Source organism: Podarcis muralis, chromosome Z, assembly GCF_964188315.1.
Source record: "Podarcis muralis chromosome Z, rPodMur119.hap1.1, whole genome shotgun sequence".
Taxonomy (NCBI): Eukaryota; Metazoa; Chordata; class Lepidosauria; order Squamata; family Lacertidae; genus Podarcis; species Podarcis muralis.
This window is the reverse complement of record NC_135673.1, coordinates 46,394,393-46,412,760: the sequence shown is the minus strand read 5'-3', so window position 1 is coordinate 46,412,760 and position 18,368 is coordinate 46,394,393. Positions and strand designations below refer to the sequence as shown.

General features: G+C 44.2%; 1 protein-coding gene across 12 annotated transcripts in view; it reads left to right on the top strand.

Annotated features, from left to right (window-relative positions):
* TAF1 (TATA-box binding protein associated factor 1) overlaps window positions 1-17,941 on the top strand; it is a 47,262-nt gene extending 29,321 nt beyond the window's left edge. For 6 of the 12 annotated variants that reach the window (XM_028714906.2, XM_028714905.2, XM_028714910.2 and 3 more), the window contains 15 exons: window positions 21-240; window positions 1,281-1,425; window positions 2,590-2,786; window positions 4,468-4,576; window positions 4,845-4,943; window positions 6,657-6,834; window positions 8,156-8,223; window positions 9,321-9,443; window positions 10,203-10,295; window positions 10,841-10,925; window positions 12,215-12,282; window positions 12,370-12,486; window positions 13,149-13,296; window positions 14,643-14,817; window positions 17,687-17,941. In XM_028714906.2, the coding sequence (XP_028570739.2) occupies window positions 21-240; window positions 1,281-1,425; window positions 2,590-2,786; window positions 4,468-4,576; window positions 4,845-4,943; window positions 6,657-6,834; window positions 8,156-8,223; window positions 9,321-9,443; window positions 10,203-10,295; window positions 10,841-10,925; window positions 12,215-12,282; window positions 12,370-12,486; window positions 13,149-13,296; window positions 14,643-14,817; window positions 17,687-17,762 (1,901 nt within the window). In that variant the 3' untranslated portion in view covers window positions 17,763-17,941. Of the gene's footprint in view, window positions 1-20; window positions 241-1,280; window positions 1,426-2,589; window positions 2,787-4,467; window positions 4,577-4,844; window positions 4,944-6,656; window positions 6,835-7,400; window positions 7,554-8,155; window positions 8,224-9,320; window positions 9,444-10,202; window positions 10,296-10,840; window positions 10,926-12,214; window positions 12,283-12,369; window positions 12,487-13,148; window positions 13,297-14,642; window positions 14,818-17,686 lie in introns of those variants that run through there. The other 6 variants (XM_028714904.2, XM_028714902.2, XM_028714908.2 and 3 more) reach the window with 6 other exon arrangements.
* The last annotated feature ends 427 nt before the right edge of the window (window positions 17,942-18,368 follow it).

The window sequence follows — 18,368 nt, the reverse complement described above, 5'->3', positions numbered from 1 at the left end:
AGCCATGCTTTCCCCTGCAGCCTCCACCCCTGGCAACCCAGGAGAGCCAAGCGATAGCAGTGGCATGGCTTCTGCGACCAGCCCTGGTCCTGCCACCACTTTCGCCCCCCACTGCTTGAAAATCTTCCGCACTTTCCGTGATGAGGACGGGAAGGAGTACGAGAGATGCGAGACGGTCCGCAATCCATTGGTCATCAACGCCTACATGAAGATAAGGAAAACCAAGGATGATGAGTTCATGTAAGGCAGAGCTTTCCAAACTGTCTGTCATGACACGTTAGGGGTCGGCTGTAGCGTGTAGGTGTGTTGCACGAACACTCTCCATGCTCATCCCGGGGCTGGAAAGGGGTTAGTTTAACCTCTGGTTTGCTAGTAAAACAGGACTTGTCACGAAATGATGCATGTCTAAAATGTATGTCACCAGCAGGAAAAATTTGGAAAGCTCTGATGTAAGGGCATCGCAGGGAGGCTGCTTTCCCTTAGGGGGTGTTATTGGCTTGTTTTCTTTTCTTTTCTTGTTTTTATTATGCATTTTGTGTTTTTAGCATGTATTTTTTTGCTGCGAACCACCCCGAGATCTATGGATGAAGGGTGCTATACAAATGGTATTATTATTATTATTAACAGTATACAAATTAATAATAATAATAATAATAATAATAATAATAATAATAATAATAATAATAATTTGGGTAGAGTGGGAATCTCCTTGTGAAAGGAGAGGTGCAGAAGGCTGCAAATGCACAGTATGTTTATATTTTTATTGTGTGTGTTTTTTAAATTACACCCTGCCTTTCTGCCTCTTTCTATATGAAATTTAAAGCAAGCAGGCTAACAAACATATGAGCAGGATGCAGCAGGAAATAAAACACACAGCCAGCATATGGAGTCAGGCAGAGTAAATCAAATCAGGAAGCAGCCAATGCTGCAGTGCAGGGATGAGGAACCTGTGGCCCTCCAGATGTTGTTGGACTTCAGCTCCCATCAGCTCCAGTCAGTGTAGCCAGTGGTCAGGGATGATGATAGATGTAGTTTAGAACATCTAGAGAGCCACTGTGACCCCCAGTGTGGTTTATGTTTATCTCAGTGCCTGAATATTTACTGGCTGGCCGTACCAATAGGCCAGGGATGGGAAAAATATATGGTCCTCTGAGTGTTGTTGGACTACAGCTCCCATCAGTGCTGGACAGCATAGTCAGTGGTCTGGGTTGATGGGAGTTGGAGTCCTGCAACATTGTGTTTCTCACCACTGCCTTAACTGAAGGCCTTTGTGTTTCCAGCCGGAGGTTTGCCATCTCAGAAAAGCAGCGTCAGAAGCTGCGGTGTGAAAAGCGCCAGATCCAGTTGAAGTTGATGCGGCTTAAACGAAAGAAAGAGAAGGAGCAGCAGAAGGCTCCTCCCAAGAAGAAGCTCAGGTTGGAGAAGGTAAGCAGGCTTTCTTGACAGCTTCAGCTGCTTCTGGCTCCTTTTCTTGCAGTGTTACTATAAATAAAGAAGTAATGGTCTTGTATCTGTGAAGAGACATATGCCAGTGTGCTGCGCAGCACCACAGAAACCAAAGCAGAGGGCTTTACTTGCTCTTCCCCCAAGTCTAGTGGAAGGAGTCATGCAGCCCAGCTAATGGAGCTTTCTTTTTTGAAACAGATTTTGATGAATCCAGATTGCATTGTAGCAAAATCCAGAAAAAGCAAAACAAAACCCAGAGGGGTAGCCATGCAATGGAAATACTTAAAGAGTCCCATGGCACCTTAAAGGCTAACACAATTTACTAAGGGATAAGATTTCCTGGACTCAAGCCCCCCTTGTCAGATGCATGAAGCGAAAGTTAGATGATGTACAAAGAAGAAAATTTAACATATGCTTCAGCTCCAATTACCACTGACTAATTTTTGGCATGGAGAGGAAACCTTAACTTTTAACATTTCAGATATCTCATTCAGCCCACATTTTACCAGCTTCCTTGTGAGAATACAGTGGTACCTCGGGTTAAGAACTTCTGGAGGTCCATTCTTAACCTGAAACTATTCTTAACCTGAGGTACCACTTTAGCTAATGGGGTCTCCCACTGCCACTGCGCCACCACCGCATGATTCCTGTTCTCATCCTGAAGTAAAGTTCTTAACCTGAGGTACTATTTCTGGGTTAGCGGAGTCTGTAACCTGAAGCGTCTGTAACCCGAGGTACCACTGTATCTTGGGGGGGCTTTGTCAAAAGCCTTACTGAAATCAAGATACACCATGTCCACAGCATTTCCCTGATCCACCAAGTTTGTAATTCCATTAAAAAAAAAGAAATTGGATTCATCGGTGCACACTGGGTGGGTATGTGCATGGGTTGAGACTTTATTTTCAAAATGTGCAAACAGCCTTTCTGCTTAAAGGTACACACAGCAGGGGAGCGCTTGGGAACAAGTCCAGCGCTTTTTCACAAGCTCCCACTCCACCCCACCCCACCCCACCTTGGTTTTGTTGCTGCCTTCAGCTAGTGCTGGTGTTACAGTTGATGGGAGCACTGCCTATCCCTCGATAACTCTGCTTTTGTGCTTCTGAAGTAGCCTGCAACCATTCATTCCTTTGCTTTTGCTTGCAGATTAAGTGTGGTGCTTGCGGGTCCAGTGGGCACATGAAGAACAACAAAATCTGCCCAGCCAAACTGCCCTCCAAGCCTGTCGCCATGACGGTGGAGCAGGAGGAGGAGCTGGAGAAGACCATCATCCCCACCGATGACAGTGAGCTGATCAAAGTGGAGGGAACCAAGATTGTCTTAGGGAAGCAACTCGTTGAGAGGTAAGGGCCGTGTTTGGCACCATCTCACAGATAGAGGTGCAGGGGTCCTGCCTGGGCTATGAACATCATAAGAGCCTACTGGTTGACGCCCATCGCAGTCTAGTCCAGAATCCTGTTCTCACAGTGGGCACCCAGATGACTGTGGGAAACCTTCAATAAGGACCTGAGCACAAAAGCACTCTTCCTCCGGTGGTGTCCAGCAACTGGTATTCAGAAACGTTGCTGCCATTGACAGTATTGCCTTTCCTGCATTTGTCCACTTTTAAAGCCATCCAGGATGGTGGCCATCCTCCTGTGGGAGTGAGTTCCACAGTTTAACCATGTGTTTCATGAAGAAGTACTTATTTTTAATCCGTCTTGGATCTCCAAACATTCAAATGTCATTGGACGACCACAAGTTCTAGCGTTATGAGAGAGAGAGAAACTTTCCCCATCCACTTTCCCCATTCAATGCATAATGCTATAAACTTACATCATGTGATCTCTTGCTCACTTTCCTCTAAATTAAGAAGTCCAGAACAAGGTGGAAGAGTTGAAATCCCTTCCTGTGGACGTGTGGAAGTCATCCACATGTGGCAGTGGGTGAACACCTTGTCATTGCCCGGGCCAGACAGGGCCACGTATTCCAAAACGGAGAGAAAATCCAGCACCTGTATTAACTGATTGTCTTCTGGATGACTCCCACACATATCTGGTAGTAAGTGCCCAATACTCCAGTCTTTCTCACAGACTGGCATAGGTCTGTGCAGGACTACCTTTGAAGGTGACTCAGAAACCACAACTAATCAGAATGCAGCAGTAGATTGGTGACTGGGAGTGGCTGCCGGGACCATGTAACACCAGTCCTAAACAATCTATACTGGCTCCCAGTGCATTTCTGAGCACAATTCAAAGTGTTGGTGCTGACCTTTAAAGCCCTAAAGGTATACAGGCCTCGGTCCAGTATACCTGAAGGGGCGTCTCTATCCCCATCGTCAGCTCTGACACTGAGGTCCAGCTTTGAGGGTCTTCTGCTGGTTCCCTCACTACAAGAAGGGAACCATTCTTGACAGTGGTGCCCACCCTGTGGAATGCCCTCCCAACAGATGTCAAGGAGATAAAGAACGACACAATTGCATGGCCCCATCAGCCAAAAACCTTGCAGAAAAGAAACATTTTTACCTAAAGTGCTTACATCAGCAAATATGCCTCTTTGATGTGCTTGGTGAGGCTGTTCCCAAAAAGAGGTCCCGCAACCAAGACGGTTTCAAGTCATTGGGGTCATTGGTTTATATACCAGCCATTGCACAAGCCACAATGAATTTTACAGGAAGATCAAATAAACCCATAACACCGTAAAATCACACAAGCCTTAAAAAATAAGAACACAACAGTTCATAACAAGTTGCTAAATACCATTTACTATTATCCACAGGAGCAGCAACTGTCTGGTGTACAGTGTAGGACAGGTAGTACCACTGAATCTAAATGAAGCAGCAGGCTGCTGTGTGGGCTGATGGGGGTTAAAGTTCTTCAACTTACAGCTCCAGTTACCCCAGACTAGACCCAATAAAAGAGCAAATGGGCTTCATATTGTGCTCTTTATGGTTTAATCAGTCCCTCCCAGAGGGGCAGCTGGGCCCACTGGAGGGAGAGGTGGTGGAAACTGCAGCGTGTTTCTCCTCCCTCTCTCTCCTTGCAGCGCGAATGAAGTTCGCAAGAAGTCTTTAGTCCTGAAGTTCAGAAAAGAACAGTTTCTGCAAAAGAAGGAACAGGGCTCTGGAACCACGGCTGCTTGTAGCTCCTTAAACGTGAGTCCTTGTGTTGCTTTCATTGCCCCCACCCCACCCCTTGCCCTTGCCCACTATCCATCTTGGAAATGGTGGCAACAGCAAGTGCTTATTCTAAGCCTCAGCCAGGGCTGGTTCACTATAGACCAGGAACAGCCAAAGGGCAACTCCTCCCCAAAAAAGTAGAGACCAATTAGATGCTTTGAGGTGCCCTTTGTCAAGATCCCCAAAAGTCCATCATACATAAACTTTGGAAGTGCCTTTAACGTCCCACTTCTCTCTCTTTCAGCAGCCTCAGAAGTCCAGCCACCAGGGGAGCACACCCCCCATAGAGATACTGTCTTATATCCTGGAAGGCATTATCAACGAAATGCAAGAACTTCCAAATGTAAGACCTTTTCACCTGTGAGGTTTGATTTTGCCTCTTCTGGCTCTATGTCATGCGCAAAGACAAGGGGGCATTATCCTATCCATATATCAGGAGAGCTAGTTCCTTGAGAAATTCTTGTCTCATATCAGCATTGAGCATTTGAGGGCAATCTTTCTGCTATTTCGAGGATGTTGCCTCTCCACCTCCTGCCAAGCTCTACTCCGTGAGTTGTGGGCTCAGTCTTCGACAGCTCACATTCTGTTTAGTGGGGTGTATGAAAAGTGCTGTGTATCAGAATCATACATTGAAATGTATTATTGGTGTCAGCAGCTTTCAAAGGGGATCAGAAAAATTCTCATGGAGGAAAAGGGAGAGAGGTCAACCAGTGGCTGCAAATCAGGCCAGAAGAGGAGAAGCCCAGGCCAGGGAGCTAGTGCCATCAGCCCCTGAAATTGGCCTGATAAGATTTTGTGCCATTTGTTGGTGTTAACTGCGTTCATATTTTAAACCCTGGGCCGCCTTGGATGCCTTGGCAAAAAGGTGGTGTATAAATGCAATAATAATTAAAGAAGAGGTGGTTAAGTCTACCTCTGGACGTCAGTTGCCTTCCTGGCTGAGCATAGGGGGAAACATAATGCTTTATATCCTGCCTTCCTGCAGCAAGCACACCACAGTTGCCTAAAAAGATGGGCCTGGTCCAGTGCGGCTGGGGTCACCTGCTAACCCCCGGAACTCCGAACATCCTCCAGTGTGTGCAGCACTGGAAAAGGCATCTCCCTTCCTCTCCAGGGCGCTCAGTGACATATATCAGCTTGATATATGCACACTAATCTTCTGGCATAGCACAACAAGAAGAGTGAGACATTGTAGATCTAAGCTACTATTTATTTACATACTATATACAGACTACAATATAATGGTGACCATTCTCTACAGCTCCGAGAGAACAACCAAAATAATAATAATAATAATAATAATAATAATAATAATAATAATAATTTTTATTTATACCCTGCCCGCCCTCCCCAGCCAAAGCCAGGCTCAGAGCGGCTTACAAGCAATAATAAAAACAAGTTGAATGATTACAACTTAAAAACAAAATTAAAATACAACATTAAAATATTGAAACATTAAAATATTAATTGTGAAAGTACATTACAAAGTACATACAACGGAAGAGAGGTCAGGCTGTCTTCCGTTTCCACAGTCTTCTCAGACAGGCATGTGATTTACACCAGTCACGTTTTGCAGCATCGGCTGAATGAAATACTAACAGGAGTTGGGCATGTTTAGCCTGGAAAAGAGGAGACTGAGAGGAGATATCTGAAGGGCTGTCACATGGAGGAGGGTGCAAGCTTGTTTTCTCTTGCTCTGGAAGGCAAGGCTTGAACCAATGGCTTCAAGTTGCAGGAAAGGAGATTCTGACTAAATATACCGGAAGACTTTCTGACAGTCAAGAGCTACTTGACAGTGGAACAGACTCCCTCGAGAGGTTGTGGACTCCCCTTCCTTGAAATGGCTCCAGTGGCCCTTTTGAGGGAGACGGGTTTCATTATCTGCCCTCTCTCCTTGGCAGGTGAACAAAGAAATGGCTTTATCTGGGTTTGTTTGTTTGTCTTAAAAAAATGTTTTTTTTCATGTTGTTGTATCCATCCCTGGTAACTTAAGGGAGGGTGGTATATTAAGAAATAAAAGGGATGCTCACATTCTTTCCCGGTTTACCTCTGCCAGACATGTTACTTCCACAAGCCTGTTAGCAGGAGGGGTGTCAGAAATTATCGCAAGATCATCAGCCGACCAATGGACCTGTACACCCTGCGCCAGAATGTCCATAAGCTCTCTTACAAATCAAGCAAAGAATTCCGAGAGCACCTGGAGCTGATTGTGAAGAACAGTGCCACATTCAATGGTGAGAGTTTATTTTCTCTTTCTTTCTTTCTTTCTTTCTTTCTTTCTTTCTTTCTTTCTTTCTGAACTGTTTCTCTTCTGCTCTTTCTTCCCTCCTTGTGCAAAGTGTCCCAGCCTCAAAAAACAGGTTACGGCAACTGGGGCAGTGACCTGGTGCTCTTTCTGAGGATGTTAAGGGAAGAGGAGGAATGGGCTAGGCAAAGGGCGGCTTTTAAGTATTGATCTTTTTAAAAAAACAAAACCTCCAATATTTTATTTTTCCAATTTTTCATTTTACAATGTTTCTAACAAAAAAAGTTAAACATAAACAAAAATCAACGTTTTCTTCGACTTCCCTCCCCTCCTCTCTACTGCTCCTTATTTCATGTCACAGACTTACTGCATAACCAATTCCAGCCTATTTATAAATTTTATCTTTTTCCTCTCTATAAGTTATTTTTTACTGCTCGTGTTTACATCAACCCTGCTGAAGTTTTTAATTGTTTACAATTTGTCTTCATATATTCAACAATCTACCCCCATTCTGTTAAAAAAAAGGTCTCTCATCTTGATCTTTTATTCTTCCAGTAAATTTCGCCATCTCTGCATAGCTCTGTAAGGCTACCTTGTGCTGGGGAATTTCCTTCTGATGCTCACCTACTTTACACTGTGGCCTACTTTCTTCTTTAAACCTTCTGGTGATCGTCCTGTCTTCACTAGGTGTCCAGTTATTTCTCTGACGGATGGCCTTATATATTTGTAAGTTGCCTGCATGCTCCCCTTTGTAATTTCCTGGTTTCTTTTGCTCTCAGTGTGACTGCTTCTCTTTCCCTTGTCTGATTTCTCAACTGGACCTGCTAAGAAAAAACCTCATCTATCTTGAGTGATTTCAGTTAGAACTAGTCCTTCTGGACTACCAAGGAAGAGTTGTGATACCTGCTCCTTTCCTCTGGGGCCATGATCTCCCAGCAGCTTGGGGACAGTGGGAATGGAGCAAAATAAAAGCATTGCTTTGCTGGCTGCTTCTCAATTGCCGTCACACCGTGGAGCAGCCTTTGCCAATCTGATGCCCATCAGATGTTTTGGACTGCAACTTCAGTGTGACTTTGTTGACTTGGGCTGATGGGAATTTCTGTCTAAAACATCTGGAGGACACCAGTTGGATGTAAAATCAAGTGTGTGCTCTCTGAGACTTCTGATGAGTCTCCAAGTTAGCTCTCCATACCACTGGGGAACGGGACCAACTTAACCACATGTAATCTTAAATGTGTAACTTGCCTTTTGTCAAGACAGCTCACAACAACACCATCCCACAATAAAGGTTTCTGCTGTTGTGTTTGCAGGGCCAGAGCACAAGTTGACTCAGATTGCTCAGTCAATGCTGGACTTCGGTGATCAAAAATTGAAAGAGGCAAGTCAGATTGTGGAGGGAGGGGTTGCTTGTGGCTTGGAGGTAAGGGCGTTGCTTAGCCACTTAGGGTACTTTTAGGGCTGAGCTGTTTGCATAAACAGTTTGGTGATTCTGGACTGAAGGGAGATCTCTCTTGAAAGGACTAAAGGCAGCCAGAGTGGTTTGTTGGATGCTTGCATTAGGAGCTGAGCATAGGACCTGCTCTCTTGATTTAATAGTTTTTAGTGGTAGAGTTCGAATGGTGACTTTACTATCCAATACTAATTTTGGTTTCTGGATTTTAACTGAAAGTTACTGAATTTGAAAGTGCAGCATAGATTTCCAAACAGATTGTGAATGTTGTATTAGCTGTGGGTGAGAAAGATTCCATGGTCATTATCTAATTAAACAAAACTTATTGCTGGAAGGACAGAATCAGAATCAGAATCACACACAAAATATGAACACAAACAACAAAACTTTTGGTTGTTGAAAAAAAACATTTCTCCAAAAAGGACACCAATTTATTTAATGGTAAAACATGATCTTGTTTGTCTACAGCTTATTTTAACTATAAAAATTTTTAAAACTGGAATGTAGTGCTTTTTAATAATAGTGGTATTAGTGAAAATGAAAAAAGACAGTTCCAGGTAACTGAGAGAATGTGAACAATAAGCTTCTTTTATGGGCCATGTTGCATGTGACAAAACCAGCCCAAATTGCTGGAGATTTTGAGTTGTAGCTGACTTTCCTTATGAATAAAGATGGGATATGTGTGAATGCCTTCTGTTTTAAAACCTGAACTACCGGTAATTGGATAGGAACAGAAGATGTTGAAATATATTCTTGAAATTACATAAGCAATAAAAATACAGTAGGCACATAGAAAACCACCCCATACTGAGGCAGGCCATTGTTCCATCTTAACTCATTTAGCTCTCCAGGGTATCGGGTAGGAAGCATTCACAGCTCTACCTGGAAATGCCAAGGATTGAACCCAGGGCCTTCTGCATGCAAAGCAGGTGCTCTGCCATTGAGCAGTGTTCAGCAAAAAGTGGGTTGCTATAAAGGAGTTGCTCTGGAGCTGAGTGTGTTTCTGTACCTCGGTGTCCTTTCAGAAGGAAGATAAACTGGCTCGTTTGGAAAAGGCAATTAATCGCCTTCTGGATGATGTTCATCAAGCGACCTTCTCCTATATTCTGGACAAGATTGTATCCCAGAAGATAAAGGCTGTTCCTCATGTATGTCTGCCCTTAGCAATTGGTGGCGATGGAAAAGAGCTTGTGGAAAAGGGGACCGTCACAGTAGCCTTGTGCTTGGAGGACAAAGCTACCAGTGACTTCTAGCCACGATGACTATGTTCTACCTCCACTTCTAAATACCAGTTGCTGGGAATCACAAGTGGGGATCGTTTCTGTTACACTCATGTCTTCCTTTGGGGCCTTCCACTGGCCTCCACTTGGCTGCTGTGCAAGCAGGATGGTGGGACTACAGTGGTACCTCGGGTTAAGAACTTAATTAGTTCTGGAGGTCCGTTCTTAACCTGAAACCGTTCTTAACCTGAGGTACCACTGTAGCTAATGGGGCCTGCCGCTGTGCGATTTCTGTTCTCATCCTGAAGCAAAGTTCTTAACCCGAGGTACTACTTCCAGGTTAGCGGAGTCTGTAACCTGAAGCGCCTGTAACCCAAGGTACCACTGTATATGCTTCCTGAGCTGTATTTGAGCAGCACTGCATTTAACAAATGCTGATGCTGCACAGCTCCAAAATTATCTGGCTCTGGAGTACCTTACTTTGGGTTTGACGAAAATGCTATAGTAGAATCCAGGCACCTCCAGAGGACTTAGGATTTGTTGGCAGATAATGGGATGTTCCCTCTAGATTCAGCTTGATGTTGTACAAAAGCTTTTCAGTGTCTTATGCAGATACTGGATCCAGCATGCAATTCACCGTGCAAGACTTGCTTGCTCATTATCTTTTTACCCTCTTTTTGCTTGCAGGCCAGGCTCTTTTTCCGTCCTGTAAACAGGAGACGCGTGCCAAAATATTACAAAGTCATTGTCAGCCCGATGGACCTGAGGACTATCAGCAAGGTGCAAACTTTGAAGGGTGCAGCTGTTGTTGGTTTATGTTGCAGCTTCTCAGAACTGTCTTTTGTAAACTGCTTCAAGGTTTTCTTACAATCAGGCAATGTATACATTTAGTTAAATGAAATAGAAGAAGCCTTGGCAGAAAAGGCCCAAGGTTGATGGCAGCATGTTAAATCCCAGATAAAATACCAGGAATAGAATTGGAATATGGAAATGTGGGCTGAGGGTGAAGAAATTCTGCTTGCCTAATCTCAGCCACCAGCTGTTGACTTGGAGGCCAAAAAGTCATGGGGAAAATAAATAACTCAAAGACATGTGCTGTATTTTGTAACTCTGGCTTGGGTCATGTTGAGCAACCAGGGAGGTTGTGATGGGGAGAAGCAGTTCTATATGTGAAAGGAATCACCAGGACACTCCAAAATATTAGTGAAGTGTAAGGAAGAAAGGGTCCTCGTAAAGGATCCACTTCAGACTTTTTGTATGCCAGAATCAAGAATTCATATTTAAGGCTTCACATTCCCATCTTGTCTCCTATTCATTCATTCTAGAACATCTCCAGACATAAATACCAGAACCGAGAAGTCTTTATGGATGACGTGAAACTGATCCTTGCCAACAGCATTAAATACAATGGTAAGAGACCCTCTTGGCTCCTTGCCATGTCTGCAGCCCTTTGACTCACATTTACAGAGAGTTATCAGGGCTTTGTGGGGCACCTTTGCAAGAAGAAAAGGCTAAGGAGTAAACCCTACACAAATCTGGATGGCAGTTAGATGGCATCTTGTAAGCCTCCTTCTGGCAACTCCTGCAGCCCAGCTGGTGCCAAACATCTTGCTCTGCTTTCCTTTGGACCACATCAGCGAGGCTGAGAGAGAGGTCTTGCCAACTGGGTAGCCCAGGACCTCCAGACACACTGCCCAGGCTTGCTCTCCAGGGAGGTCACTTTGATGCTGCTAATGAAGCAGTTTGTCTTTATCCCCGGAGGCATACCCCATCGTCTCTTGAGACAGACAGATGCCAGCAATAAGGACAAGACCTGAATGTGACTTCACATCTACTCATTAAGACATTAATGTATGCTTTTCCAAAATGTGGCTAGTTCCCTTGATGAAAATTGCTTCTTCTGGGGACTTTTCTGTTAAGCTTCTTCAGCTCTTGGGGTCCAATACTGCTTTGTGAGCAGGCATGAACAGAATAGAGGAGGGCTGGTTAATCCCCAGTCTGGGGCTTCTAATCTGTCCTCCCCACCCAGCAATTTTTTCTGTCCCCCAAGATCCCACCAATTTTGGTAGCAAAGGGGCAGTCACCGCGCTGAGAAAGCCAGAGAGCTTTTAATTCTCTCCACTGAGTCTAGCTCCCTGGTGGACATGCAACCTACTCTTTCCCACATTATCAGATAGATCATTTGATTGGGTGGAAAGGGGGGGGGGTCCTCTCCTCAAGCTAGCTGGTTTGTGTTGATTAGCTGAGGAGGGACTGAATGTCTGGTGTGCATGTTGAGAGTGTGCAATGCTCACTTCCACTGCAGGCATATGGCCCTGGGGAGCGGGAATTGGTAGACAGGCCTTGAAAGATTACCTGCTCATGGACTAGAGTATTGGTTTTGATTAAAATCTCAGGGCCTCTTAAAATGTGCTTGGGGGAGGGGAGGTTCAGGAGTCTTACATGGTCAGAGCTTAAGGGAAACCTTAAGGAGTTCTGCAGGGACGAGAGCCTTTGAAGAATACCACATTTGGTTGCCACCAGTGAACTTGGCAAAGCTTTGGAAAGCTCTGGGTGCATATCACAAGGAAGCATGGAACTTGGCCCTGAAGATGACCACTTGGAAGTGGGTTGCTTATTCCTGTGGCTTTCTTGTGTGCTCAGGTCTTAAGGAGCAGCATTAAGGAGATGTGGTTTGTTTGTTTGTATTTCCAATTCAGGTCCTGACAGCCAGAACACAAAAACAGCTGAAGAGATGGTGGACATCTGTTACAAGGCACTAGGAGAGGTAGGTGGCCCAGCAAGCCAATGCTGCCAAGGACCATTTTCAATTCTTCAGCAAACACTTGCTTTCTCTGTCTTTCTGCTTCTTCAGTATGATGAGCACTTGACCCAGCTTGAGAAGGATATCTCTGCTGTTAACAAAGCAGTCTTAGAGGAGGCAGACCTGGAGAGCTTTGGCCCAACCATCTCTCAGCCCTGTATGCCCCAGGTGAGGCTTCTTGCCAAAGCTCTCTTTTCAGGGACCCTCTTCTGGCATCAAGGCCTGTGGCTGCAGTTTGGGGTGGTGGCTGCAGCAGGGATAATGTATGTGCTTCTTTCTGACTCAACCCTGCCTATGTTGTTCTGCTTTATTAGATTTCTGAGCCACACCTCCATGCTGGGCCTAGTAGCACTGGGAGACCATCTGGCTGGGAAAGAGCCCATTGGTCAGCTAGGCCCTTCCTGGCTACTTTAGCAGGCAGCATTGCCTACTCTGATTCTTGCCCTCCGTCTTGCCCATAACAGAAGTGTTCTGTTCCACAGCTTTTAACATCATGTGATGTTTCATTATTTTATTCACTGCTGGAGGCTCAGATTCCCACTGACTTTGGGCAAATCATTGACTCTGCCTCACTCACTCTGCAAGGTTGTTGTGAGTATAGATGAGTAGAGCAACCTTGTGTGCAAGGTGGTTGCAAATCATCTGCTTGCTGCAAAATACTGCAGAAGCAAGTACTAGTGCGGCTGGTGATGCAGGCACTTGGGTTTATTTCTGAAACCACTTCAGTTTGCCAGGGCCATTTTTAGAGAGCAGCTAGCTAGCTACCTTCTGCATGTGCCAGGAAATTCTCTGCAACCTCCTTTCTACCATTGGTTGTTCCATCGTGACAGAAAGTGGAAGGTGAAAACAGAGACCTGGGTGAAAAGGAAGAAGGTTCAGTGCAGCAGCCTCAGGCCAGCATGCATTATGAAGACGTGACCCTGTCAGATAACGAGGAGAGTGACAGCAGTGGCAAGGAAGACGATGACACTTTCACACGTAAGTTTTCACTCTTTACATAGCAAACTGCCTTGCGCTGAGTTAAACCATTGCTCCATCTAACTCATGGTTGCCTACACTGGCTGGCAGTGGTTTCAAGGGCTCCAGATCAGCCAGGGATTGGACCTGGGACCTTCTGCGTGCAAAGCAGGTGCTCTGCCATTGTGCTGTGGTCCTTTGGCTATTAGCAAGAAGCAAACGCTTGTGAATTCAGGCAAATGTACATTCCTTTCAGTTGCTGTGGCTTACCAGGACCATGCAAACTGACCACAAGCTGTTGCCAGAGTTTGTCCTTGGTTGAAGTTTGTGGTTAGTGAGGAAGCATCTTAAGCCAAGACTCCTCACTTCTTTTCTCTTCCTAGCTTGCTTAAACCAGGGGCAAGATGTTCCTAGCCAATCCACAGAGCCTTTTGGATCTGCCCACTCCCCATCTCCTCTTCTGTACCCCTGTGTGGTTATTAACCTCTCCCCCTCTAAGCCTAATTGCTATGCTGATGGGGTAGAGGTTTTTTTCTTTGGCAGTAGGGGGTAGCAGCCCTCTCGTCCTAATGCAGGATTAGGGGAAAACCACTCTAGAACACATGGGGGGGGGCTTCTTTGGGGTGGGGGCTAGAATGTAAGGAGGGGTGGAGTAATGCTCCCATCTCCACATGCTGCAGAGCCTTAAAATTGTGCTCCCTGCATGACAACTTGGCTTAAAAAAGGGTCCCATTTGTGACATTTCTTTTCTAAGACCAATTGTCATGCAGTGGGGATGGGGAGGGTAGAGATAAGATGAATGGTGACTGAAATGACTATGTGTGGATGGGGAGAATAAGTATTCAAGGGGCCATAGGGATGTGTGAATGATTGGAAGCAGGGGAGAGCATGCAGATGAAGACTCTTCCGATTTCAGCTTTGGCTCCTCCCCATTGTCAGTAGACTCTTCCCCACCAGTTTCTCTCGGGGGAATCAAACTTTTGACTTAAAAGTTTACTGCCTCTGCAGTAGAGCAAATGATTATCGGAGATGCCTAGCTGTTAAATGCTGAGAAAGGAAAGCTGAGGATGGCGGAAATATAGTACACATGAATGGAAGATTCCATGTGAGAATGGGGGACCCCAGACTGCAAAAGCTTCCTCTAGTCTAGTTTATCATATGGCACTAACTTTTCCAGTGGCTGACTTTGTTCAAATGCAAAATGCTTTTGAGGTTCTTATTTGAACTGCAATTTAGCCACCTTCTGAAGGATGACAAAACTACTCAAAGGAGAGCAATATCCTTGGAGCCATTTGCAGGTGACCTGGGGGATAAAACAGGCTTGGGTAACTTTATTATGGCTACCCATTTTCTGTCCTGTTGTGCAGCAATCCAGCAAAGTGAAAGTAGCAGAGATTCAGGTGCAGGATCCTCTGCAGTGGGACCGAGACAGCCTTGTGTTCTTCAAGAGAATGTGCAAATAGACAAAGACAACAAAGACAGCATGATGTCGTATGAGGCAGCAGGGAAGATTTCACATGCCATGGAGTATAGCAGTGCCAGGTAACCATAGACAAGTGTGCTGTTGGAGCCATTAAGGAGTGTTTGGTTGTCTCAAAAGCAGGTTGGCTGCGCTCAGTTCAGATGACTCTTATGAGTTGCCTTTGAGTTGTGGGCCTCCCTGTTCTTTACTGCTCTTCTGTTAACTGGTTACACTTTCATACCACCCATCCAACCAAGTTCTCTGGGCAGTATGCTCATACAAGAAAATGTGAAATGCAGTACACCATTAAACTCTAAATCCAAAGTGGGGGTTGGGGAGGGAACTCACACAGCAAGAAAAAGCCCAGCAGAAAACAACAACAAACATCTAAAATTAACATAAAGCACAGCAACTAAAACAATTTAAACAATTCATTTCTCAATTGCTGCAATGCCATCAGTCACCAAACAAAAACATGCTATCACAACTTTAGTAGTAACCCCCATGAGCCAATCCTGGCTTCTTTGTAGATGTGATTCATAAGCAGTCATGAGCAGGATTAGTCTTCCCTATTCTTTAAACATTTACGTGGATTAGTTCTTGAACATACAGAAAAATAGAAAGTGCGGCAGCACACATTCATCTCATGAGGGGAGTAATAATATTATTCCTGCATTGCAAGGGTTTGGACTAGATGAGCCTTGGGGTCCCTTCCAACAATGCAGCTCCATGATTCTATGATGTTGCCATGCAGGATTAAACCTATGCAGTTGCCTTGGAGCACTGCTCATGAAAGGTTCATTCTGATGCTAAAATGTCCAGTCTCTTAACACCATTTGCATCTGATTCTGCCTGCAATGCTTCCATAACCACCTTCCACACAGCAATCTTGCCTCTGATGGAAGCAGTCTTGAGTGGCAGGGTTGCGGTGGTATTGCTGCACCAGATGCACACCTTGAAGGATGACTGCGCAAATGAGATGACTTGGATGGTGTTCAAAGATCAGACAGATTCATGGGGGAAAAGTCTATCCATGGCTACTTGCCACAAGGGTAAGAGGCATTACCGAATGCCAGTTGCTGGGAATTGGAGTTGGGAAGAGCATTGCTGTTGTGCTCATGTTCTGCTTGCGGGCTTCCCATAGGCATCTGTTTGGCCACTGTGCGAACAGGATGCTGGACTAGATCTGGCAGCCAGGCTCTTCTTACATTCCTAACAAATCAGAAACCATGCTCTTGTGGTGATAAAAATGTTCAGAGAAGGACCAAGTGAATGCTCCTCTGCATTTGCAATGTGTCACACTTTCGTGTTTTCCTTCACTATATTGTTTCTCTTCTGTACAGTGCTCAGTACACATGAACTTATTTTCTTTATTGAGGTCAAAGTCCAGACAGCAGAATTAACAACAGGAACAATTTTGTCTACTGTGTCTGCCCCTTGAAAATTCCCTATAAGCTTATTTGCATTTAAAATAGCACTCCTTCAGCCAAAACCTATGTTCCAGAGTTTAAAATCAGTACTCATTCATCGACTATCACTGTCACTGCAGCCTGTCTTGTCCTTGTTGCCATAAAACAGAATTTCACGACAGGCCTGGTGATATTCGGATCTTTTGTCAGCAAGAAGATATTTAACATAGGTTTCCTCTGAGCAGCCAGGTAATTTCCTTAGTAACCGTTGAATTAGCTCTCTTTGGGTATCATGATACAGTGGACAATATAGAAGAATGGGCCCAGTGGATTCAATCTCGTCAGAATTGCATGGGTATAATCTCTGTTGGACTGGGATGTCATGATATCTGCCCGCTAATAATGCTGAAAGGAGAACATTAAAGCAGGTTCTGGAGAATGCCCAACAGTGTTTAGAGTTGTCCAGTGCACTTAAATAATTTGCTGGATAGGATCTTTGAAGTTTGGGTAAAAATTTACAAATTTTGGAATTCTCTGTCCCAGATTCGTTCTTTAATTATACTTCTTCCCATTTCCAGACCTAAAATATATTCAGGAGAAAGGCCATATAAAGCCAGTTTTCTTGTGATGCCCTTCCACCATTTTATTTGATAATTATCAATCAATGTCAAAGAGAGCAGCCCAGTTGAGGTCTTATTAAGTCTTAGCCATGTGTACAGAGTAACTAGCCACACTTCGGCTTCAGTCCTATTTAGGCCCATCTCCAGTCTACAGGGCTGCATTGGGGACACATTTAGGGATTTGGAGAATTGACCTTGGGAATCCTGGTTTTAGTTTTTCATAGGGGTCCAGATTAGAGAGGGGGACTAGTTGTGCACGCTATGGATTTTGCAGCAAATAGTTTGATAGCAGCTGGAATAAAAATTTCTTCCCTTTGCTCAATGGAATGTTAAGATTGCTGCAGTACTTTTTTGGGCCATAGAGGAAGTGTGATTAATATGGGCAGTTTTCTTTCTGGAAGCTTGAAATACAACCCCTAGATATTTGAAACAGGTGACTTGTTCAATGTCTTGGTTATCTATGCACCATCTGTAGGTTTTCCTTCTATTGGAGAAAACCATGACTTTTGTTTTTTGGTAGTTTACTGCTAATTGATCCTCCATACAGTGTTGGACTAGTTTCTTAAGAGCCATCTTAAGGCCAATTTGTGTCTGAAACAGGATGACAGCATTATCTGCATAAAGCAGGAGAGGCAACATTTTATCTGCCTTTTGGGCCATGTATATCTGTCCCTCGAAGATGTTTACTAAGGGAATAAATGTTAAACAAAAAGGGGGCCAATATGCAACCTTGTTTGACTCCCTTAGCTGTTAGAATTGGATTAGGAAGATGACATGCCCAGCTGCATCTCACACTTGTGTTGCTGTAAAGTTTGTATATCAACAACAGCTAGCATCGGTCTATCATCTTTCTAAGTTTGTCCCACGCTCAGTACACATGATAAATAACAACAGCATCATGAGATTTCTTTCTTTTCCAGTAGCCACGAGGACGAGGAAGAAAGTGACGACCTCCCTTCCATTGCAGGAGATAGTGATCTGGATTCAGATGAATAAAACACTTTATTGGGGATCATGATAAGATTGCATCATGGTCTCAGTGTATAGATTTTTCATTGTTATCCAATGAAACGCTGCTGCTAAACTAAGACACTTGTTGTTGATTCATTCTTTTATCAATCAATACTGTGTTTAGGATGTATATAAAGGTAAATTAAAAATTACCCTTAACTGCATGAGAGTTGTTTTTTGTTCATACAAGCACTCCTTCTAAAAGTCCAATTTGGCCTTTTAAAAGTCCAATGTGGCTCTCACCACATGAAGCATTACTGCTCAAATCACTTGGAAAGAAAGGAAAATGGCTCACATATGCTGATTTATTAAAGGAACATGATGGAAAATGAAAATTAAGAGATTATGATGAGATCAAAGACCACTTTCAGAGTTGGTTGCATTACGTATTAGAGTATTTTAATATATATTTTTGGAAGCCACCCAGAGTGGCTGAGAAGCCCAGCCAGATGGGCGGGGTATAAATAATAAATTCTTATTATTATTATTATCAACAACTATATGAAACACATAAAGAAGGCAGCAAGAAAGGATTTAGCTATACTAGATCTAGGTTTCAAACAGAAGTGATTGAAGGGAAAGTGAAACTAC